Genomic DNA, 25,349 nt, shown 5'->3' on the forward strand with positions numbered 1-25,349 from the left:
CTAAAGCCAGCCCGCAGCAGCCATAAGTTGATCATGGCAAGGAAAGTTATCCACAATCAGCTGAGCTGGCAGGGCTCCCCAAAGCCATAGTAACATAGTAAATGACGGCAGATAAAGACCTGAATGGTCCATCTAGTCTGTTCATGGGGAAAATACACCTGCCGTGATCAGCTGAGTAGCTGCGGCAGGGAACCCCCCGACAATGGCAGGAGGGATGCCCACTCCCTCCTGCCAAAGTCCCGTGACAGGAAGGATTCCCAGTCCCTCCTTCTGGCAGGCTTCCCTGAACCCATGTTCCCCCAACCTCCGATACCCCTGAACCCCCCATTCTGACACACTCCAAACCCCCATGCCGCCATTCCTAAGTCCACCCCATCCCCCTCACGTACTTTTTATAGTAAGGTCAGCTGGAGAGATGCCTTCCGCCTCTGGCCAGCAGGCCTGCCACTTCACAATGGTTATCCTTCCCCTTCCAAGTGCTTCCTGGGATGCACCGGAGAGGGGCCTAAGGCCCTGATTGGCCTAGGTGCCTAAGACCCCTTCCATAGGAGGCAGCCCTCTGGCCAGCCTTACTACAAAAGATATGGAATAGGGATGGGGTGGACTTAAGGGTGCTGGGTGGGGAGTGGGTATCCCTTCTGTCGCAGGAGTTCAAATGGTGGTTCGGGGGTTCGAGCAGTAGGGAGTGGGCATCCTTCCTGCCACAGGATTTCGAAGGAGGGGTTCGGTTGTTCCAATAGGAGGGAGTGGGTATCCCTCCTGCTTTGGGACTTTGGGGAGGTCGGAAGTTCCGACAGGAGGAAGTGGGCATCCCTCCTGCCAATGTTGGGGGTCCCCTGCTGCAGCCACTCAGCTGATCATGGAAGTGGTATTTTCCCCCCAATCCACTGAGACAGCAGAACTCCCCGAATCTGCGGCTTCAGGGAGCCCTGCCATGATCATCTTATGGCTGCTGCAGGCTGGCTGTAGGATTCTATGGCAGCGTAGATAAGTGGCTGAAATATAGGCCAGGGAACCCCCCTCTGACAGCCCCCCTGAATGTAATTTTTGTGTATGTTGGGTTGTAAAGGGCTATATGCTAAATAAATAGGAGAGGTACCACCTTAGATCTAAATTACCCACTGAATAACAAATAAATGGTGGAATCTGAGCACACAAATAAATGAATATGAAAAATAAGGAGGAAAAAAGCCTCAGACATCCTGTAGTGCACAGCTATTAAAGCTAAAGTGTCAACATTACTTAGGACCGTTTTCTTTCATCTGCCCTCCAAAATTCAAACATATTCTTATGTTATAGCACAAGTTATGTTTTGGTTCAGGCAAATTGCTGTAGTAAGCTGAACTATTTCAAAACATGTAGCTTGCTTTTTGTACTGAAATTGTTCAGATTGCTACAGCTTACTAGAGCAGTTTCAGCCATAATATAAGAGTAAAAAAATGCTGATAGCTTGTTTCCTTTTGTTATCCAATATGTAAAAGACATGGAGATTTCAGTAGTTCACGTTTTCTTCCTTTTTCTTTTTAGTTTGAACTTAAGGGGGTTGTGTGTCGAGAAGCAGTAAATGACTGTGATATTCCAGAAAGTTGCACGGGAAACTTCAGTCAGGTACTATTTTCAAATTCTTGCAAGAAAGCGCTTAAACAAATACACACATGAAATCTATTGATTTTTGAGGGGTTTTGCTGCACAAACCTTATTCAATTAGAACTTGGAAGGTCTGATGTGCCTGCTGTGTCCATAAATTAGCTCAGTATCTCTCATTTCACCCTGGATGATTTTTTGCTGTGGATATGATTTCCATCTTCAATTCTTAGTTATCTGGTCATTCACGCACATCTGTATCTGATTGATTGATTCTGTGGTTCTCAATCTTTTGTCTCAGTTTGGTTTTTAGGATAATATACATGAAATAGATACAGTGAATGCAGATCCTAAAAATTCAACTAGTTGATGGTGTTCTGGCAATCACTGGTTTGAACTAGTGCTGCCCGATTCGAATCTATTCACCGATTCATTTCGGTGAATTTGTAAGGAACTAAGCTGCGATAGCAGTTTTAGAGCACGCAGAATTGCATTGAGCTGGCATTAGTTCTAGCCACGTAGCGCAGGTTTAGCATGCGCTAAAATCCTTCGAGCGCTAAAAAACACTATCGCAGTTTAGTAAAAGGAGCCCTAAGTATATTATTTTATTAACATGAATGGGGATAGGATGACAGGTTTAGTGAGACAGTGGCTAACTTAAAATGGAAGACAAGAAGGAAATTTTCTCTCTGGAAATGGCTGACAGACCTGATTGCTTATTTGGGTTGTTTTTCAGATCAGCAAAAGCCCTTTGGCTTGCTATCTGATATTTAGCAATGACCATATGTTTAAGTTGGGCCCAGAAATGGATGATCATGCAAAAACCAACAAGGATGAAGAACGGATTTATCAGTAACATGACATGCCTGGATATGAGGAACAAGGTGACCAGTGGAGATTGGCTGGTATTGTCTATCCTCCCCCCCCCTTTGGGAGTTGTGCAGAGCAGACATGTGCCCTAAAGCCATGTATGCATGAATTTTTGGGACTTTCCATATGATCACATGGTGTGAATTTTATGGATAAAGGTCTGTTTCTAGAGGAATGAGGGTTATTTTGCTGGGTGGCTTCTCCTGGTTTGGTCCCCTTCCTTTATTGGGTGCTTGAGCTGTTCCACAGAGAAAATCACTTTGGGGTAATATATATGTTTTTTAAAATCTAATTTAAAGACTATAGTTATTGAGGGTTTATCTGTAAATGAATAGAATATAGGGTAAGAGTTAGCTACCTTAGAAGGGTTTAAACTGTGATCAAAAGCTGAAATTCATTTGTTAGCCTCTAGTTGTACATTAACTTGCTGCACTAGTTCAATTTTTTCTTGTAATTATCAAATTAATTCTTTCAATAAAACAATTTGATTATTTAAGTTCATTTCTGGTTTCCGTTGTCATGTTTGAGAACTTTGTTTGTGAAGGGAGATCAGGGATTCTCGATCCCAGTTTCCTGACAATAGCTCTGCAATAAAACAGGCCTCTGGGTAAAAGCACAGCGAAAGAGAAAAAGCTCACATTCTTTTAGGTATAAATTACAAAGGTAGTTTTTACCGAGAAAATCAGACTCAACATTTATGTTTAAATTTGTTTTTATTAACAAAAAGAACCACATATCAAGAAATGCAAATTGGCAGACAATAAATTGGAAGGTACAAGAGAGGAACTCCCTCAAGAGGACTGGACTCTGATGTCCTCCGGGGTTACAAAGGCACCCCTGCCTCAACCCTCCCCCCCCCCGGTACAGATCCCCCCCAATACCCTCCCCCAACCCCTTCCCTCCCCCCCCAAATCCAAGAATGAGAAAGGAAACAAGATCAGACAGGAAACAACCGCAGTCTGTTCAAAATATCCAAATAAGAAGACCAAATACAGACAAAGTCTCTGCTTCTGCAGCAAGAGGAATAAGCCATTCTGGCCTCCCAAGTTCATGTTATTTGCTCCTCTAATACCAGAAGGAGGGGGGAACGTCAGCCAGCCAGTAATATCCCCAGAATATAACATTTGCTCAAAAATAATTTCTCAACAGAGGTATAAACAGAAAACACGGAGAAGTGAGCGAACAACATATGAAACACAGAGATAGGAACATGCAACAGGTGTCGAAGAAAGAAAGCCAAATCCCCCTAAAAGCCCTGAATACTCTCACAACTCCAAATGCCATGAAAGTAAGAATTCACTTCAGTGAGACAAGTAAGACAGTGTTGGGTATCTACACAGCCCATGTGGTAGGCCCAGCTCTGGAAGGTATATGCTCTCAACAGGGTCCTAAATTGGCACTCTTGGAGCTCAGCATTATGTACTAGAGCGGGGATACGTTTAAGAGCCTGTAGCAAAAAATCTGCCCCAAGCTCCTTCCCCAAATCCAGCTGCCAAGCCTCCAACACAAAAGAGTAATCCTGAGGAGGTCCAAGGGCAGGGGCTTGAGTGACTTAGCCTTCCCTTTGCTCTATAGGGTTGAGGAACAATTGGGAGATCCATCGGTTGGGAGTAAATACCATCCAGAGCCCCTAAATGGTAGCCATCCTAAATGCAGGGGTGTGGAGGCCGCGGATCCCAAGAGACACAAGCTGGAGTCATTTAAAGGAGACTCCACGCTGTCTAATATGGCAAATATTATGGCAAATAATATGGAAAATGCTGTATTACAGGGGGGAGTGTCAATAATTTATCTACCTGAGTATGAAAGAAAGTACAGTAACAAGCATGTTGAAACAAGTCTGTGCATGTTGTGACATGTCTCAAGGTTCTCATGCACAGCTGTAGCTTAGTTTGAGTCTAACTTTCCAAGAGACAGGATGTCAGGTGAGTCCTCTTATGAATCAAGTAAGAAATTGCTAGATTTGGAGCAAGGTTCAGTGATAAAATTTCTCACAAAGAGAAAAAGCCAAAGGAGATCCATGAACACATGACTGCAGTTTATGGTGAGTCTGCCCCATCATCCTACAAAGTAAAATTTTGAAGCAAGGAGTAGTGCTGCCCGATTCACGATTCGAATCGGTTCAAACTTCCCCCCCCCCCAAAAAAAAAAAATTGGTTCCCGATTCAACTGGCCCTCTAAAGCAGGAGCGGCAGCACTGCTCTTGCTGGATGGCCACTACCGCACTCGCTTTAGAGGGCGAGGGGGGAAGGTCAGTTGGGAAGTGCTGCTATCCGGCTCCCCCCCCCGGCGTCCGGCTTCCCACCCCTGGCCTCCCGCTTCCCCCAGGCCTCCCCGCATGGTTTACCGTTGAGAAACAGCCTGTAGATAAGATTGCGATGTTAGCGATCTTTCCACTGCTTCGGAGCTGTTTCCTCTGCGATCCTGCCTCTGACATCAGAGGAGGGGCAGGACCGCGACAGAGGAAGCAGCTCCGAAGCAGTGGAAAGATCGCTAGCATTGCAATCTTATCTGCAGGCTGTTTCTCAACGGTAAACGGTGCGGGGAGGCCAGAGGGGAAACCGGACACCAGGGGAGGCCAGGGGTAACATGCAAGCCTTCTCGGGGGGGGGGGGGTGAGAAGTCCTTTGGGGTGGGGGGGTGGGACAGGCCTTTAGGGGGAACAGGCAGGCAGGCCTTTAAGGGGGGAACAGGCCTTCAAGGGGGGACAGACCTTCAAGGGGGGGGCAGGCAGGCAGGCCTTCAAGTGGGGGGGACAGGCCTTCAAGGTGAGGTGCAGGCCTTCAAAGGGGGGGGGAAGCAGGCCTTCGGTGGGATGCAGGCCTTCAAGGGGGAGGACAGGCTTTCAAGAGGGGGCAGACAGGCCTTCAGGGGTGGGACTCAGGCCTTTAAGTGGGGGGGAAACCTTCAAGGAGGCAGCAGGCCTTCAGGGAGGACCGGCAGGCCTTTAGGGATGGGGTGCAGGCCAGAAGGAGGTGCAGGCCTTCAGGGGGAGGAAGGCGTGTTCAAAGTGACGTGCATATGCCAGACTTTGGGGGGGGGGAAGAAATAATGGGTCTGAAATAGAGGAAAGGGAGAGAGATGATGGACAATGGGATTTAGGGAGGGAAGGAACAGAAAGGAATAGAAAGGGAGAGAAGTTGGACACAAGGGATGGTGTGGAGGGGTGATAGAGATACTGGTTAGGAGGGTAGTTGGGAAAAGAAAGGGAGAGATGGTGGACTCTGGGGTGGTGAGGAAGGAGGGAGAGATGCTGGATGAAAGGGTAGTTGAGAAAAGGTGGATCTGTGGATGGAGACGATAAAAAGGAAAGATGCCAGACCTCCTGGGGAGGACAGAGATGGCAGATGGATGGAGACCCTGGCAAGCAAGTTATCAGAAGACAACCAGAGCCTGGGACCAACAAGATTTGAATAATGACCAGACAACAAAAGGTAGAAAAAAATAATTTTATTTTCTGTTTTGTGATTACAATATGTCAGATTTGAAAAGTGTATCCTGCCAGAGCTGGTGTTAGACCGCAAACGTGAGCTAGGATTTAACAGAGACAGGAAAAGTCTTTTTTGTTTGTTTATATTGTTTACACCACAGCACCAGTGTGGTTAGGAGAAGGCAAAGGGGGTGAATATGGGCTTTGGTCTTATGGGCAAGGAAGGTCAGCCTCAAATTGGTCCCCAGAATTAATCTGGTCAGCTCTTCTGCACAGGATCCTGTTAGGTGCAAAACTAGTGCGGGTGTTAGGTTTATCACATCCTGCAGAGCCTGGGTTGTAGTGGATTTCCGAAAGAGCCAACTGATTCCATCCCAATCCCTGGAATTCCTGGGAGTCTTCTTCAACACGGCAGAAGGTTGTGTCTATCTTCCAGAGGCTTTGCACTCAGCTTATTGGCCAAAGCAGCTCCATCCGCTATGTGCTAGGATCCATGGCAGTCACAATAGACATAGTCCCAGGGGTGAAGGCTCATATGTGTCCTCTCCAGAGTGTGTTGCTATCGCAGTGGTCACCTCAGTTGGACTCCCTGCAGATGTCTCTGTCGTGGAAAGTGATGAGGAGAAAGCGAATGTGCTAAACAAATACTTCTGTTCTGTGTTCACAGAAGAAAGTTACACGAGAAAATGGAGTAGATTCTGCACCGTTCACGGAGGAGGGTGTTTATGAACAACTTGAAAAACTGAAGGTGGATAAAGCAATGGGACCAGACGGAATCCATCCCAGGATACCAAGGGAGCTCAGAGAGGTTCTGGCGAGTCCTATTAAAGACTTGTTCAACAAATCTCTGCAGACGGGAGTGATTCCTGGGGATTGGAGGAGAGCAGATGTGGTCCCTATTCATAAAAGTGGTCACAGGGATGAAGCAGGAAACTACAGGCCGGTGAGCCTCACTTCAGTTGTTGGAAAAATAATGGAAGTTTTGCTGAAAGAAAGGATAGTGTACTTCCTTGAATCTATTGGGTTACAGGATCCGAGGCAACATGGCTTTATAAAAGGTAAATCGTGCCAAACGAACCAGATTGAATTTTTTGATTGGGTGACCAGAGAGCTGGATCGAGGACATATGATAGATGTAATTTACTTGGATTTCAGCAAAGCCTTTGATACAGTTCCTCATAGGAGGCTGTTGAACAAACTTGAAGGGCTGAAGTTAGGACCGAAAGTGGTGAACTGGGTCAGAAACTGGCTGTCGGACAGACGCCAGAGTGTGGTGGTTAATGGAAGTCGCTCGAAGGAAGGAAAGGTGAGTAGTGGAGTCCCTCAGGGATCAGTGCTGGGGCCAATCCTGTTCAATATGTTTATGAGTGACATTGCTGAAAGGATAGAAGGAAAAGTGTGCCTTTTTGCAGATGATACCAAGATTTGTAACAGAGTAGACACCGAAGAGGGAGTGGAAAATATGAAAAAGGATCTGCAAAAGTTAGAGGAATGGTCTAATGCCTGGCAACTAAAATTCAATGCAAAGAAATGCAGAGTAATGCATTTGGGGATTAATAATAAGAAGGAACCGTATATGCTGGGAGGAGAGAAGCTGATATGCACGGAAGGGGAGAGGGACCTTGGGGTGATAGTGTCCGAAGATCTAAAGGTGAAAAAATAGTGTGACAAGGCAGTGGCTGCTGCCAGAAGGATGTTGGGCTGTATAAAGAGAGGCGTAGTCAGAGAAGGAAGAAGGTGTTGATGCCCCTGAACAGGTCATTGGTAAGGCCCCACTTGGAGTATTGTGTTCAATTTTGGAGACAGTATCTGGCGAAGGATGTAAGAAGACTTGAGGCGGTCCAGAGGAGGGCGACGAAAATGATAGGAGGCTTGCACCAGAAGACGTATGAGGAGAGACTGGAAGCCCTGAATATGTATATACTAGAGGAAAGGAGAGACAGGGGAGATATGATTCAGATATTCAAATACTTGAAGGGTATTAACGTAGAACAAAATCTTTTTCAGAGAAAGGAAAATGGTAAAACCAGAGGACATAATTTGAGGTTGAGGGGTGGTAGATTCAAAGGCATTGTTAGGAAATTCTACTTTACGGAGAGGGTGGTGGATGCCTGGAATGCGCTCCCGAGAGAGGTGGTGGAGAGTAAAACTGTGACTGAGTTCAAAGAAGCGTGGGATGAACACAAAGGAGTTAGAATCAGAAAATAAGATTAAATATTTACTTAAGGCCAGTACTGGGCAGACTTGCACGGTCTGTGTCTGATATACAACTTTTACACTCTTTGGATCCTAATAATTCTACTGAAATAGCACATATTAACTCCAAACTCAACCAGATCCATCACTGGTTGGAAACAAATAGACTTGCCCTAAACATTGATAAAACAAATGTTTTACTATTCCCTTGGAAAGATACTCCTACTCTTATTAATCCAATTACTATCAAAGGTATTTCTCTGAAACTCATTCGTAGAATTAGAATTCTCAGTGTAATTTTAGATGATAAACTAACGTATCATGATCATATCAGTCAAGTCGTGAAATCTACTTTCTACAGTCTCCGCCAAATACGTTCAATGAAAAAATTTATTTGTCCAAAATCTCTGAATATTTTGATACATTCTTTAGTAATTTCAAAGATAGACTATTGTAATGCCTTATTTAACGGAATAGCACAAAAAGAAATCAAGCGCCTGCAGATCGTTCAAAATACCTCGATTAAACTGATTGAAAACGCTAAGAAATATGATCATGTTACACCATTACTCCGGAAAGCTCATTGGTTGCCAGTCGCATATCGAATTATCTATAAATTAAACCTGCTTACCTTTAAATCAATAACATCAAAGACTCCAGCTTTTATTTATAAATTCTTAATTCCCTATAAAACTTCAAGAGTATTACGATCAACTGATCAACATTTATTAGTTGTCCCATCATTAAAAGTTATAGGCACACGACGACAGACCATTTTTTCTGTTACAGCCCCTCTAGCCTGGAACTCTTTGCTGATTTATTTGAGAGAAGAAAGAATTTTAGATAAATTTAAGAGTAATCTTAAAGGATTTCTTTTTAAAGATGCTTTCAGCGATTAATTAATTTTTATATTTTAACTTTTTTTAATCATTTTAAATTCACCTACCTTTCCCATTGTTTTTATCCTTAAATGTCTCTATTATATTAAAATGTATTTCTATACCTCATCTTACCCATTGTTTTCAAGTTTGTATCGTTAAGTCATGTATACTTCGGATACTTTAACGTATGTTAAATTACTATAAATTTATATAATTTTGTAATTACTGATGTACATCGCCTAGAACTTTGAATAGGCGATTAATCAAATTTTATAATAAACTTGAAACTTGTATATGGCCGTTTGGTGGAGGATGGGCTGGGGAGGGCTTCAATGGCTGGGAGGGTGTAGATGGGCTAGAGTAAGTCTTAACAGATATTTCGGCATTTGGAACCCAAGCACAGTACAGGGTAAAGCTTTGGATTCTTGCCCAGAAATAGCTAAGAAGAAAAATTTAAAAATTTAAATTGAATCAGGTTGGGCAGACTGGATGGACCATTCGGGTCTTTATCTGCCGTCATCTACTATGTTACTAAGTCTCTGGAAGCCTGCCCACAGGCATGATCAAGGGCATGCCCTCAGAATAGCCTTGTAGGTAATTGTGACAATGGATGTCAGCCTGTTCAGTTGGGGGGGTTCACTGCAACAGACGCCCGATCTAGGGGTATTGATCATTCTCCTAAAGGAAGTGGGTGATCAACAGATTGGAACTTCAAACCAATCACTTGGCATTGCAGAGGCTGGAGAACAGTCTGGAGGGCCAAGTGGTTTGAGTCGATTGCCCTAGAGACACCAAGAGTGCGCAGCTGAGTCTGGAGGCTCGCTTATTGTTCAGATAGGCAGAGTTTCATCTTCAGACTCTCTCAGTGGCACATGTAGCAGAAGTGGACAGTGTCCAAATTGATTTCCTCAGCTGACAGACATTGGATCCAGGAGAATGGACTCTGTCTGCAGTCTGCTCAATGGTTGTAAATAAGAAACAGACTCTCCTAACTTTGCTAACTGACTCCTGTTATGTCAATCTAGAGTGGGGTACTTATGCTAATCCTGATTGGGATGATTTTAGGAAACTGTATAGTAAATATGTAAAATCATGCTGTTCATTAGATCTGTGTCCCCCCGGAAATGATGAAACTAGCGCCTTTACAGTTTCAATTACATCTGTTTATCTGGATAACTTATCTGCTCGATGGTAGTATTTTCCAGGAGGTCATATTATTGTAACTCCAATTCCCAAGGATCCTAAGGGTTCTGTATCCTTGGTGGCTAATTATAGGCCCATTTCGTCAATCCCATTCTTTATAAAAATTATGGAAGGATTAGTAAATATCCAACTTTTGAATTATCTGGAACATTTCTCCATTTTGCATGGATCACAGTCAGGATTTAGACCATCATATAGTACAGAGACAGTGCTGGCATCTCTAGTGGATAATTTATGTAGATTTTTTAGTAAGGGTACCAGTGCTCTGATTTTGCAACTGGACTTAAGCAGTGCTTTCGACCTTGTGGACCACGATAAACTATTGGAATGTCTGGATGCTATAGGCATACATGGCCAAGTTTTGAAATAGTGTGAGGGTTTTCTTAAATTTAGAACTTATCAAGTTAAGCTCAACAATGAGCTTTCAAACAGTTGGCATAACCCCTGCGGAGTATCCCAAGGGTCTCCACTGTCTCCATTGCTTTTTAATATTTATTTGGCCTCTTTAGGCAATAGATTATCCCAGTTCAAAATTAAATTATTTAGTTATGCTGACGACATCAAACTGTGGTTGAGATTCTACAGATAATTGAATTTTGGATGTCAGAATTTAAATTGAAAATTAATACAGAAAAAAATGAAATTTTTATTTGCATCACAAATTTAAATGAAGATGTTACATCTATTGTTTTAAATGATACAATCTATAATATCCAGTCAACCATAAAGATAGATCGTACCCTTGCTATGAAAAATCAGGTTGACTCGTTGGTTCGAAAGGGTTTCTATACTTTATGGAAACTAAGAACAATTAGAGCATACTTTGATATTAACTCATTTCGATTGTTGGTTCAATCACTTATCCTTAGTCAGTTGGACTATTGTACATTGTTCATCTTGCTGGTACTCAGAAAAATCTTCATAGACTGTGCATAATTCAGAATGCAGCAGTCAGATTGATTTTCAACTTAAAGAAGTATGATCATGTCACTGATTTTTATTGTTGACTGCACTGGCTTCCAGTTGAGGCACGGGTTAAATTTAAGCTCAGCTGTATTTGTTTTAAGGCACTAACAGGCTTAATTCCTGAGTCTCTTATAGAATCTTTTATCATTACAAACTCTAAACATTCTAGAAAATCTCACTCATTATTTTCATTCCCTTCTGTAAAGGGATGTAAATATAAGAAATTTCAGGAACGATTGCTATCTTTTCAGGCAGCCTTATGGACTAGGGATTTAACTCATATATTCATATTCCCAAATTCAAAGCAACAATTTTGACGTGCCTTAAAAACATATCTTTTAGGGAATCTTTCGGAAGTTAGATATTGGATGTTTATTCATTTGTATTACTAGTCTTTGTGAACCGCATAGAACTTAATGGTAGTTACGGTATACAAGTGAGTTTTATGTTATGTTATGTTATCTTCCAATCCATTGTTTGTTGCTAGGGTTGCCCAGTGTTTGATCTGATGGCAACCACAAGAAACAGGAAAGCAAACTTATTCTTTAGTTGAAGATCCGAGCCTGGGATTGCAGGGCTGGATGCACTGGTCCAGCTGTGGCCAAAGAGCAAGCTTTTGTATGTGTTTCCTCTGTGGCCCATGATAGGCCAGATACTCCACAGGATTGTAAGCCGTTGGGGAACAGTCATTCTCGAGGCTCCAGGATTGGCCATGCAGACTGTGGTATGCAGACCTAGTGTATCTTCAAAGTGGTGCAAGTCTCAGACTGTGAATACAACTGTCCCTTCTTTCTCAGGGACTAGTGGTCATAGGAGATCCAGATTTATTTGCTCTTATGGCATGGCTCTTGAGCATGCAGCATTAGCACGTAAGTGTACTATGAGGTAGTCATTGTTACTCTTCTCAGAGTCAAAAAGACTACAATGGTCTCTGCTTACACTAAGGCATGGGAAACATTTCAGCTCTGGTGCATTAAGGAGAATGAGGAGCCATTCTCTGTCCCAATCTTGGTGGTGTTAGTTTTCCTCCAGGCTGGCCTTGACAAGGGTCTTACAGTGGCATCTCTCAGAGTCTAAGTAGGAGGACTTATGTTTCAGGGCTCGAGAACCTAAAGCTTCATTGCTGTCTCATCCAAACATAGCCAAATTCCTAAAGGGGGCACTATGGCTCAGGCCCCCGGTAAAACGTCTGTTTCCATGATACCTTAACATGGTTTTGCAAAGCTTCAGTCAGTCTCCATATGTGCCGCTGCAGGAAGCATCCTTGATGGATCTGATACTCAAGATGGGTTTTCTTGTGGCTATTACCTCAACAAGAAGTCTTGGGGCTACATGCTCTTTCTTGCAGGGAGCCTTTCCTCAAGTTCACAGAGGCTAGAGTTTCTTTCTGCACTTTTCCATCCTTTTTGCTGAAGATTGTTTAGCTTTCCATGTCAATCAAGAAGTCAGATTGCTGGCATTCCAGTCCACAGGTTATAGAAAGAAGGACCGGATTCTGAAAAAGTTGGATGTGAGGAGAGTGCTTCTCCAATATCTTGAGGTCACTAACGAGTTCAGGCTATCTGACCATCTTTTTGTGCTCACTAGTCAGGCCAGATGCGGCACACCAGCTAACAAGGTCATGATCTTCAGATGGATCCGTAGGGTCTTTTCGTTAGCATTTATTGTCTTTGGAAAGCAGTCGCCAGACTCCGTAAAGGCGCATTCAACTACTGTAGAAGTGTGGCTTCTTCATGGGAGGAAGCTTGGGCAGTCTCCCTCAAGGAGATTTGTAGAAGAGCAACTTGGTCCACTCTACATACATTTTCCAAGTTTTACAGAGTGGATGTACAAGCGACAAGGGGGGACTTCGCCTTTGGATCCTCAGTGTTATGAGCCAGCGCAGTGGTCCTGCCCTAGATTTCTGGGACTGATTTTGTACATCCTGTACATCCAGAATGACACACCTATTGCACTAGAAAAAGAGGTTAGACTCTTACCTTGCAAATATCTTTTCAAGTAGATAGGTGTGTCATTCTGGAGCCCTGCCCTGCCAATTATCTCCTGAATCTGCTTACTGTCTCAATCAGAAGGTTCCAGTTCAGTCTGAAACTTGGATATCAGTCAGACCTAAGGGTATGAAGAATAATTTATTGCTATAACACATTGGGGGTCTTATTTGAGCTCCAAAAAGATTTCTATTTGACATGATTGTTTTGCTGTTTTGATTGTTCGATGGCAATATTTAACATGTTTGTTATGATTTCAGAGCAGAGCAGAGTTGTAGTTCAGGGAGTTTTCCTGTACCCCTCCTTCAAATGTATTTCTATATGGGGCTATTGCCTGCTTTGGTACAAAATGAAGGGGGCAGCAGAGCTCTCTAGTGAAGGAGAAGGGATTCAAAAGCTGGAGTGGTTTCCTTCTGCATGGCTTGTAAGCATAGGGATATTACTCATCTGTCAGAATGACACACCTATCTTCTAGAAAAGATATTAGCAAGGTAAGAACTAATCTCTTTGTTTTGATGACCATGGCTGTAGTTAGCTTTGCTTTCTGTTAGTTCTTTGTTTCTATGGGGTTTTAGAGCACACGTATTCCTCCTAGTGGTAGCTGGAGCTATTCAATTCATTTTGCTATGAACGTGCTCTTGCATTATGCTCATAACATATATAATTTACTAGCTGTTTTGAGTCACAATTTTTCTTCTGTATCTACACTAGCTGATTAATTTACAGCACTCAAGGCCACTTTAACTAATAAGCAAAACAGTATAAAGGTGTGGAGCTGCTGCCTCGGCTGCACAGCTGATGGCTCTGCAGATCCCATCCTTTCTGATGTGGATTCCTGTTTCTGAGGGGCAGAACCAGCAGAGTCATCAGTGGTGTGGCCCAGACAGCAGCTCTGTACCTTTATACTGCATTTTTTTTTCAGCAGGAAGTGGTTTGACTACCAAGGGCTAAAGAAGGTGTGCCACTGGACAGGGGATTGGATGGAGGAAGAATGCTACTGGACTAGGAGGAGGGGGGATTCTTAAAAGTTTGCTTAAAGCCCCATAGCTGTTTAAATGGTCCTGACAGCAGTCTAGGGTATATGATAGTGAACTCTGAACTTAGAAAGATGTCCAAACTAACATTAATTATTGTAACTTGAATGAAATGTTCAATAGCTGGGTAAAAACTTAAAATAGGGCTTCATTTCGGAGCAATCTAAAGAGCCTTTTATGTTTTTTTTTTAATTGTGTTTGTTGTAGTGTCCTTCAAATATTCACAAAATGGATGGCTATACGTGCGATAATAAAGAGGTAATTACTACTATGTTATTAATTTGATGATTTCTGTAATTGTGTTTGAAGAGTGCTAAGAAAGCATATATCTAGTAGGAAGACTAGTTGTTTAATCACGAGAATCTTTTGAGGAAATACAGTACATCTGGGTTATGCTGGCAGTGTTTTCAGCACACAGTGGTTTATAATGATGACCTTTTTACTAAGCTGCAGCAAAAATTGGCTTTAGCACATCCTTGCACGGGTTTTCCCACACATTAAGGCTATTTTTGGTATAACGATAAAGGACCAAATATTTATTTTTTGTATCAATGGCGATTCACTAATGTTAAAAAAAAATCAATCTATACAAGTTTGAATGGGGAAAATTACCACACAAAAACCATCCAAATTTTAGCATACCTCGCAATGGACATAAATCAGATAAGTTATATCTTCTAAAAAATGGAGAAAAGACATCAGTGTCCTAAGGGGTGTCAAAATCTCTTAAACCCCATAGACAAACTTGTCTCAACTCAACACAGCGTTAGACAAGAAGACACATCCTTGGTCAGAAAAACTCCATAAGCTGTCATTCAATGCCCATATAATCTCTTTCTGTAATGCTTTGTTTCATATGCAGAAAAACAACAAAAAAACTTATCTGTTTAGGTCCAGTGTACTGTGGCGTTATGCAGAGGAAAGAAGAGTTACATAGAAACATAGAAACATGATGGCAGATAAAGGCCAAATGGCCCATTTTGTCTGCCCATCCACAGTAACCATTATCTCTCTCTCTCCAAGAGATCCCACTTGCCTATCCCAGGCCCTTTTGAATTCAGATACAGTGTCTCCACCACCTCTTTTGGGAGACTGTTCCATGCATCTACCCCCCTTTCTGTAAAAAAGTACTTTCTTAGATTACTCTGGAGCCTATCACCTGCACCTATTAACTTCATCCTATGCCCTCTCATTGCAGTTTCCTTTGAAATGAAAGAGACTTGACTCATGCGCATTTACATTGCGTAGGTATTTAAACGTCTCTCAAGAATACTAATTGCAATAACAAAATATAAATTCAACACACAATCAAAATGTTATTAGCCAAGTGGTGGGATGCCCCATGAAAAAACATCTTTTTATATCTTTTTGAAGGTGCGGCCTCCAGAATTATACACAATATTCTAAATGAGGCCTCACCAAAATCTTATACAGGAACATCAATACCTCTTTTTTCCTACTGGCCATACCTCTCCGTATGCAACCTAGCACCCTTCTAGCTTTTGCCATCACATTTTCAACCTGTTTGGCCACATACAATCACACCCAAGTCCCACTCTTCTGTCATGCACATAAGTTCTTCACCCCCTAAACTGTACCGTTCCCTCGGGTTTTTGCATTTCTTAGCATTAAATTTTAGCTGCCAAATTTCAGACCATTCTTCAAGCTTCGCCAGATCTTTCATCATGTTATTCACACTATCCGGCATGTCTATTGCAGATTTTGGTATCATCTGCAAAGAAGCAAGTTTTGCCCGACAACCCTTCAACAATATGGTTTATAAAAATGTTAAAAAGATCAGGCCTAAGAACATCCCTTTCTTCAGAACGATCTCCATAGATCACTACCCTGTGTCACCTTCCACTCAACCAATTCTTGACCCATCCTGTCACTTTGGGACCCATCCCAAGGGTACTCAGTTTATTTTTTAGACATCTGTGTGGAATATTGTCAAAGGCTTTGCTGAAATCTAAAATGCACCACATCTAGCGCACATCCTCTACCCAATTCTCTGGTCACCCAGTCAAAGAAATTGATCAGATTTGTCTGACAAGACCTACCTCTAGTGAATCCACGTTGCTTCCAATCCTGTAATCCACAGGATTCCAGAAACTTGACCAGCTAATGTAGCCTGGAGCGTACACACAATCTTCACGCCCAATAACCTCCGCTGCTAGTAACAAAAGTCACTCCTTCATCATAAGATTTCCAACAGGGCCCCTATTTCGCCGCAGCTTCATAAGGGAAATCACTAGAAACTTGAAAAATATATTCAGAACAGACAACTACAAAAAGAAAAAAACAATAAACTTAACTTCACTAACAGCGCTAGTTATCCCGCTTCACCATCTGTTACAAAATGGCTCCTTGGCATTTGCTCTGGTTTAAATTACATGATGTAATAACGTCACAGCGTAATGTTGTCAATAAAATCTTCATTCAAAAATTATCAGTCAAAAAAAGACTTTCCACTCTATGAAGGCATTCAACCCCACAGGTTCGCAGGTGTTTAAGCAATAGATCCATTTCTGTTCCTTTTGTTTTAAGTTATTTAAAATCACCTCCCCATATCGAAGGGCAGATTTGTTCTAAAATCCAGCAACGTAACTCCAAAAAAGGATGCTGGAAATCCATACAGTGTTGTACTTATGGTGCCTTCAGTTTCTCTCTGGGAGCCAATCAAAGAAGCCGCTGAGCACCGAGCAGACAGCGCCAAAGCGCACTCTTGTTGGTTGCCACTTCCCGACAGAAGAAATCTGCTGCTGCTGACCAGGTTAGCAGTGGGCAGGAGTGCGGAAAGCTCGCTCCTGCCCGCTGCTCCCCTGGACAACCAGGGATCAAATTTTTGGGGAGACCACAGCCCCTGTGCCTCCCCCCTCCTCCCGTTCCGACGCCTATGCCCTCCATTACACCTAGATTGCTTGTAAAATTTTTGGAGCAGGGACAGCCTTACCTGTTGTATTTCCCTGACTACTACTTTTCCTTACATCCCAGTTTTGATTTACCTGTGTTTTACCTGCTACAGAGTTGCATTCTGTCACTGCTTTTTGTTTCTTGTCTCAACTTCAGGGTCTTTGCTTTGGTGGTCGATGTAAAACCAGAGAAAGACAGTGCAAATATATCTGGGGAGAAAGTGAGTAAATCAGCCTCCCAGCAAATAATTTCTAATCACCTACTAAACACAAAGAGAGACATTTTAACAAGGGTTTATTTTGTTATTGATAAAGTTCAAGATGAGCAGTATTTATTGTGTCCTTTCTTAGAAACTGCTTTTGATGTACTTTCTATAAACTGTCTCATGCAACTTATAGCACAAATATTAAAATCATGAGCAGGGTGGGAAAAGTAAATAGGGAATTGCCCTTTCAAATGATGATAAAACTTGGGAACACTCCAAGAAACCAGCAGACAGCAGATCTAAAATATATTTTTTTAAAAAATTTTTTTTCAGTCAGTAAATGGTGCCCAAAGATAGACAAAGAAATGATGTGCACTATGCTGGTATTCTGTAAAGGGTGCTCTGTGTGGAATAACCTTTAGCGAGCATTTTGGTCCATATTATATATATGACACCTAAAATATCAGTGCTGAAAAAGACAGTGCTTAGTGCGAGTCTATAAAAGTCTCAGAAGTTAGGCGCAGTTTATAGAATCACGTGTAGCACCCGTCTGTATGACTAACGTTTATGTCAATGAAGACCAGGCCTAAATACCTGTACCTAATTTGTACGTGGATCGAGCATATTTTAGTATGCAAGGATCGCAAAAAGGGATGCCAGAGGTGCAGTTTGAGCAGGTCATGGGTGTTCCTAAAAGGAACACACACAACCTGCCAACTCCTCTCCTGGCACCCCCTTTTGAGATCCACACACTAGAATTTATGTGTACCACTTAATAGAATATGCTTAGAAATTTGTGCATGGAAATTCTAAAATTAGTACCAATTATTACTTATTAATTGCCAAATATCAGTGCTAATTAGCTTGTTGATTAAGTTATGTGCACAAATCAGTAATGCGTATAGATTTGCGCATGCAGCTTTGGTTGCACTATACAGAATCTGGCCTTTTGTGCCTCTCTTTGGTTACGAGTATCTACGCCTGCCAATGGCTGGTACAAATGGTCGCATCCAACTGATGATAGTTGCACAAATTGCTCCTAATTTCTGGGAACACTCCTGACCTGCTCATCCTCCTCCCAAAGTGTAGTCACATGTTTTATAGCATAGGACGTAGGTCAGATTTACATGTAATTCATAATTACAGCCAATTAAGTTTGGATTGGATTGATTTGATAAACCGCCATTCACATAAGTTTTAGACGGTGTACAAAATTACATAATAAATAACAATTTCTAGTCATGTCATATAATAGCATCAGTTATCAAAGATAAAATTACTACTATTAAACTAAACATAGCAAAAGCCTCCCCTAAGACAAATAGTTTTGCTTGTTAATGCCAATAATTGATTGTTATTATCCAATTAGATAATTAGTTTGCATGCAGATCTGTGGTCCATGCCCAAAATTGTGCATCTAACTGTGAATGACCTATACAAAATCCGGGGGGAAATTGTTACTGGAGAATGTGGTCAAAACAGCCAGATTAGTTGAGTTTAAAGGGTTTGGTGCAAGTTTCAGAAGGAAAACTTCATAAATCATTATTAGCCAAATAGTCTTGGGAAACCTATCACTTTACTGGGAATCTGTCCTTTGGGATCTGCTGAGTACTTCCTAGCAATCTGGATCTGCCACTGTTGGAGACAGGATGTGGAGCTTGGTGGACCCTTGGTCTGCACAGCATGGTACATCTTGTTTTTATATTTTATGAGGTGAATTATGCCCTGGTATTCTTTTAATCTGAGTTATTGGGATTTCTAGGAGTAACAGCTTCAGAGAGAGTCTGCTATGAGAAGTTGAACATTGAGGGAACTGAGAAAGGGAACTGTGGCAAAGACAAGGACACCTGGATTCAATGCAAGAAACAGTAAGTCATCATTGACTTGGGAATATTCTAGTTATTAAAAGATCATTACAATTTTTAGGTATTTGAAAGCAAGATCAAAATATAATATTCTCACCTTCTCTTCTTTATAGAGACCCTCAGACTATCCTGCTTCATGTTCATGGCCTACTCAGTGCTCAGCAATACCCTATATGCCAAATTCCTCTTATATTTATTTGTTAAATTTTCTATTCTGTTCTCCCCGGTGAGCTCAGAATGGTTTACATGAATTTATTCAGGTACTCAAGTTTCAAGTTTATCAGGTTTTTATATACCGCCTATCAAGGGTATCTAAGCGGTTTTACAATCAGGTACTCAAGCATTTTCCCTATCTGTCCCGGTGGGCTCACAATCTATCTAACGTACCTGGGGCTATGGAGGACTGAGTGACTTGCCCAGGGTCACAAGGAGCAGCGCAGGGTTTGAACCCACAACCCCAGGGTGCTGAGGCTGTAGCTCCAACCACTGCGCCAATTATCCTTCACAAATAAACTCTCCAGAATTAATTAACCCCAGTTAGCAGGCTTTAAAAAACCAATTTAAAGGCATTTTTCTATCATTTCTCTAAGAAGATACCTTGGTATATTACATCCAAGTAGTTTTGTTCACTGAATGTATGCTGCCTAACACTTGAACAGCTGGGAAGCATGCAGCTGGGAAGCATGGAATTCTTTCCAGTCCTTCTGTGCGTGAGCTCTGCATGTGTTGGTCAAGGTAGCTGAGAGTGGTGGGAAGTTTTCAGGAGGATAGTTGTAGAAGAAAAAAAAATTGTAGGGGAAGGTGTTGGTGGTGTACTAATAACCGTTATCGCGATTTAGTTAGTTAAAACACTGCATCAATATAAAGATGTGAACCTGCCCTAACCCTTAGTTTCATGTATTCAATTCTGCTATGAATAAATGCCAATTCCTCTCAGCTCCATGTTCAAGCCTCATTGATATTGTACTTATTATAGTAAAACCAGCGCTCTAAAAGCTTACTTTGATAGATAATCTTCAAAGCAGCTGTGTAGTCCTCCCTTTATTCTTTACTGCACATCACTATTTGGACTAAGACTCGAGAAAGTACAGTACCTTTGATCAAACTGGTTCTGGTCTATCTGTCCTCAGCCAACAACTCTCACAGTCAACTATGTGGACTGCTCTAAAGTCTAAGACAATGTGAAACGAGCAGTTCTAAGCTGGGGAATCACCCATTTCTATACCTAACTCAGTCCTGCTTGTCGACAGAAAAAGCAATGTTGCTAGACAGCAGGATTGATAAGGCACCCAATCCCACCCTTGTCCCCAAGAGTTGCTTTTCTTTCCACAGCTTTATTACAAACTGGTGGTGACCAAAATGATTAAGGAAATGGAACTCCTTTTATATGAGGAAAGGCTTAAGAGATTAAGGCTTGATAGAAATCTACAAAATCCTGAATGGTATAGAATGGGTAGAGGTGAATTGATTGCTTACACTTTCTAAAATTACAAAGAGAAGGGGATACACCATGAAGTTGCATGATAATACTTTAAAAACAAAAAAAGAGAAAATAATACGTCACTTGATGATGCAATGCCATCTACTTAAGCCTATCCAAAAAAAGTCTTCAAAGACTCCAGCTAATCCAGAATACTGCAGCCAAGTTGATCTTTGCAAAACACAAGTCTGACCATGTCTCCCCACTCCTAGCCAAACTTCACTGGCTCCCAGTGATTTCCAGAATCCATTTCAAATGCTCCTGCCGGGCTTTTAAGATCATTCACGGCATCCTTCCTCCCTTAATCCCACTATTTTATAACTCCTTGAGTCCTGACTCTACCAGACCTTCCCAAAGGTATAAACTATCCTTCCCCTCTCTACACGGTATTCGCTATGCAGGCAAACTGGGAAAATCCCTTCTCTTCAGAATCACAGGTCTTTGGAATGACCTTACTACCCCGCTGCGGAACCTGGGCTCCCTCCAATTATTCCGTAAGCAACTGAAAACCTGTCTTTTCACTAAAATGTAATTCTATCCCCCCCCTTACTCTTCTCTTCTATATATAAGTTCTTGTAAACCGTGCCGAGCTCCACATCCGTGGAGATGATGCGGTATATAAACTTAAGGTTTAGTTTAGTTTAGTTAAGCTTTGGAACTCATTCTTGGAGAATATGGTAACCGCAAATAGCCTATCTTCATTTTAAAAAGATTCAGACAGATTCCTGGAAAAAAACATCCATAAACTGGTATTAAGGTAGACCTGGGAAAAACCATTACATATCCCCAGAGTTGATAGCATGGAATTTTGATACTCTTTGGGATTCTGCCAGGTATTTGTGATCTAAATTGACTACTGTTAGATTTAGGATACTGTGCTAAATAGTCTGAATCAGTATGACTATTTTAATGTTCTTAGTCTTATCAGTTGAGTCCTTTGTGTGTGGAAAAAGCTGTGCATGCTGGGAGAGCAATTCTCTTCTGGTGTTACTGGATAATATCACCTACTTGTGTGCCTTTCTAGTTCTGCTGTCCACAATAAACATCCATTTCAGGTAAGCAACATTGGTTTGGGTTTTTTTTTAATGCTCTGTTAAAAAAGGAAATCAAACTGTAGATAAAAACATAAGAACAGCCAAACTGGGGTCAGACCAGTGGTCCATCTAGCCCAGTATCCTGTTTTCACAGTGCCCAATCCAGGTCACAAGTACTGGCAAAAACCCAAATTGTAGCAACATTCCATTCTACCGATCCCAGGGCAAGCAGTGGCTTCCCCTATGTCTGTCTCAATAGCAGACTATGGACTTTTCCTCTATGAACTTGTCTAAACCTTTTTTTTTACCCAGCTATTTTAACCACTGTTACCACAACCTTTGGCAGTGCGTTCCAGATCTTTACTATTCTCTGAGTGAAAAAATATTTTTTCCTGTTTGTTTTAAAAGTATTTCCCTATAACTTTATCAAGTGTCCTCTAGTCCTTGTAATTTTTGATGGAGAAGAACATAATAATAATAATAATAACAGTTTATATACCCCAATACCGTGAAGTTCTATGCGGTTTACAAAAGACTAAAGGAAGGTACAAATTGATTGAACTTAAAAGAGGTGAAAGAAAGTGGTTAATAGGTCAAAAGAACCGTTAATTAGGAGAAAGAGATGAATGGGTCAACTGTCTAGATACTTTGCCAATTAGCACCAGTCAACTGCAATGAATGCTACTTATTGATTGTTAGTGCCCATTATGGTTTAATTAATGGTGTTATGTGTATAATTATTAGTATTCTATAACCCAGGGGTGTCCAATGTCGGTCCTCGAGGGCCGCAGTCCAGTCGGATTTTCAGGATTTCCCCAATGAATATACATGAGGTCTATTTGCATGCACTGCTTTCATTGTATGCTAATAGATCTCATGCATATTCATTGGGGAAATCCTGAAAACCCGACTGGATTGCGGCCCTCGAGGACCGACATTGGACACCCCTGCTATAATCTGTGTGCGCAAACTGCAAAATTGTGCTCAAGATATGTAAATTAGCATGCAAAGTTATAGAATGAGGGTGTTATGACCAGTTATGTGCTCAGGGCCTTATTATGTTCCAATATATTTTATTAAATTCCAACTACAATGCATTTAAACATTCAAAAACAGTCAGCAGAGTCATCCACTAGAACATAAATCCCAGCCCCGCCTCTCAGGGCCTTATTAATGCTACTCATTAGGTTTTTTTTGGGGGGGGTTCATTTGTTTGATTAATATTAGCAGGTCAGTTTAATGAATGTCATTATCTATTCATACAGAGATGTATTCTGTGGCTATCTTCTGTGTGCCAACATCTTGAACATGCCAAGACTTGGAGAGCTTGATGGAGATGTGACCACATCTGCAGTCTTACAACAGGGAAAATTCTATAATTGCAGGTAATATTTAAATTTTCACATAGATCATAGTATGTTATTTTAGGCTTATATTCCACGACTACCATAAAAGTTCTGCATGGATTGCAAAAATCAACAGTAGCTGGATAAACAATATAACAGGAACTACATAGTCACAGTAATAAAATTACATTTTAAATATTTGATGATAAGACAAGCAATCATACTTGCAGAATAAAAATGTCAAGAACCTTAGGTAGTATTTTACATGACTAAAACAACAAATTCATATTAAATTGGCTAGTTTGACCATTACAATGCAAGTTAATGGAGTACTTATGGTAACTATCTTTTGATCATAAAAATAACTCTACAAGTTAGTTTCTCTAAAAGGCTCATAAAAACATATCAAAAAGAACTACAATTAATCCTTTAAAGTGCCCTAAAGTGCTTATAAAGTGCTCAGTCACCAACCAAAAAGTGCTTAAGTACCATCAAAGTATTAGTGCTGGTTGTAATGGGGGACCATCATTGCACTAAACCGTCCCTCCTACTGCCCTCCATAAGCGTATAGATAGTATTGAAAATTAAACAATTTGTTCATTACTTATCTGGTAAATAACATGGCGGGCAGGTTATAGCAGTCATGCAGCGCTGTATCCAGTATACTATACATTAATGCTCTAAAACACCCCCGTGTTCTGTTGAAATTGGCCTCCCTTCGACTCGAGTTTCGCCAACAGTGTAGTCAAGAAGGGGGCTAAAAAAATTGAACATAAAAAATAATAAAGAAACGTCCGTGACTTTTGGTTGAAAAATCAAATATATATAGATTTACTTAACTCGTAATTATGATAAATAAAAAATTCTTCCATAGTAAGATAGATACTAATATTATAATAATAATAATATAGTAATGTTAATAAACTTACTCCTAAAACCACAGGAGCCCGGCACAATTTCAACAGAACAGGGGGTGTTTTAGAGCATTAATTTATAGTATGCTGGATACAGCACAGCATGACTGCTATAACCTGCCTGCCATGTTATTTACCAGATAAGTAATGAACAAATTGTTTAATTTTCAATACTGTCTATACGCTTATGGAGGGCAGTAGGAGGGACACTTTAGTGCAATGATGGTCCTTCATTACAACCAGCACTAGTACTTTGATGGTACTTAAGCACTTTTTGGTTGGTGACTGAACACTTTATAAGCACTTTTAAGCACTTTAAGGCACTTTTTCAAGCACTTTAAAGGATTAATTGTAGTTCTTTTTCGTATGTTTTTATGAGCCTTTTAGAGAAACTAGCTTGTGGAGTTATTTTTACGATCATATATTTAACTCAAGTAATTTCAGCTAATACTCCTTAGTTTTTTTAGTAGGTAACTCTATCTTTTGCTCTGATTTTGTCCTGACCTCTCTTGGATGAGGCCGGAGTAAGAGGAATTGGTCACTTATGACTTGCTTTTTCTGAGCAGCTGAAACAGAGGATTGGGCCACTGCCCTGAAAAATTCTGAGGGTGGGGGACTGGTGAAGGCTTTGTGTCTGGACCTGTACCCACAAAAAATGAATCGGAACTCTTCAGCACAGACTCATGTTTTTTCTAGGTCCATTATGTTTGAGCTTACATCATTGTGAACATGAATAAATTTCCAGTTTACCACATATCATGATAAGGTACCATATATTCTGGAATATAAACCAAATTTTATATATATATATATATATATATAGTCTCATATCATGTGAAGAACCTCAGGTAATTTGGTTTTCTTTGTTGTTGTTGTTGTTGTTGTAGTGGTGGTCATGTTAAGCTAGATGAAGAGACAGATCTTGGGTATGTGGAAGATGGAACTCCATGTGGCACTAAAATGATGTGCCTTCAGCACCGATGTCTCCCTATAGATGCCTTCAACTTCAGCACCTGTCCAGGCACTACCGATACCAAAATTTGTTCCGGTCATGGGGTATATTTGCACATTCCTTAGTTTTGTCTGGATGAGAACTATACGTCTTTGTGTAGGTGTTCTAAAAACAAGAACATCCATGACGCTTTCTCTCACTGTGCACAATTTAATGATTTATTGATACATGTGAGCTGTATGTTTCATAGTGAATACCTTTCTAAATTAAAGAGCTGCTCCATGTAGCCATGCCTATATAGGGCTCCTTTTACTAAGGTGCGCTAGCGTTTTTAGCGCACGCAGGAAATTACCGCGTGCTACGTGGCTAGAACTAACACCAGCTCAATGCTGGCATTAAGGTCTAGCATGCAGGGCAATGTAGCACGCGCTATTCTGCGCATTAAAGCCCTAACGCAGCTTAAAAGGAGCCCATAATGTTGCCTTGAT

The 25,349-nt window shown here is 41.3% G+C and overlaps 1 protein-coding gene across 3 annotated transcripts in view; it reads left to right on the top strand.

Moving 5' to 3' along the window:
- Positions 1–25,349, top strand: part of ADAM22 (ADAM metallopeptidase domain 22) — a 486,564-nt gene that overhangs the window by 334,760 nt on the left and 126,455 nt on the right. For all 3 annotated transcript variants that reach the window (XM_033931244.1, XM_033931245.1, XM_033931246.1), the window contains exons 18-23: positions 1,528–1,608; positions 14,360–14,410; positions 17,222–17,285; positions 19,033–19,138; positions 22,915–23,034; positions 24,797–24,965. In XM_033931244.1, the coding sequence (XP_033787135.1) occupies positions 1,528–1,608; positions 14,360–14,410; positions 17,222–17,285; positions 19,033–19,138; positions 22,915–23,034; positions 24,797–24,965 (591 nt within the window). The remainder of the gene's footprint in view (positions 1–1,527; positions 1,609–14,359; positions 14,411–17,221; positions 17,286–19,032; positions 19,139–22,914; positions 23,035–24,796; positions 24,966–25,349) is intronic.

Source organism: Geotrypetes seraphini, chromosome 2, assembly GCF_902459505.1.
Source record: "Geotrypetes seraphini chromosome 2, aGeoSer1.1, whole genome shotgun sequence".
NCBI lineage: Eukaryota > Metazoa > Chordata > Amphibia > Gymnophiona > Dermophiidae > Geotrypetes > Geotrypetes seraphini.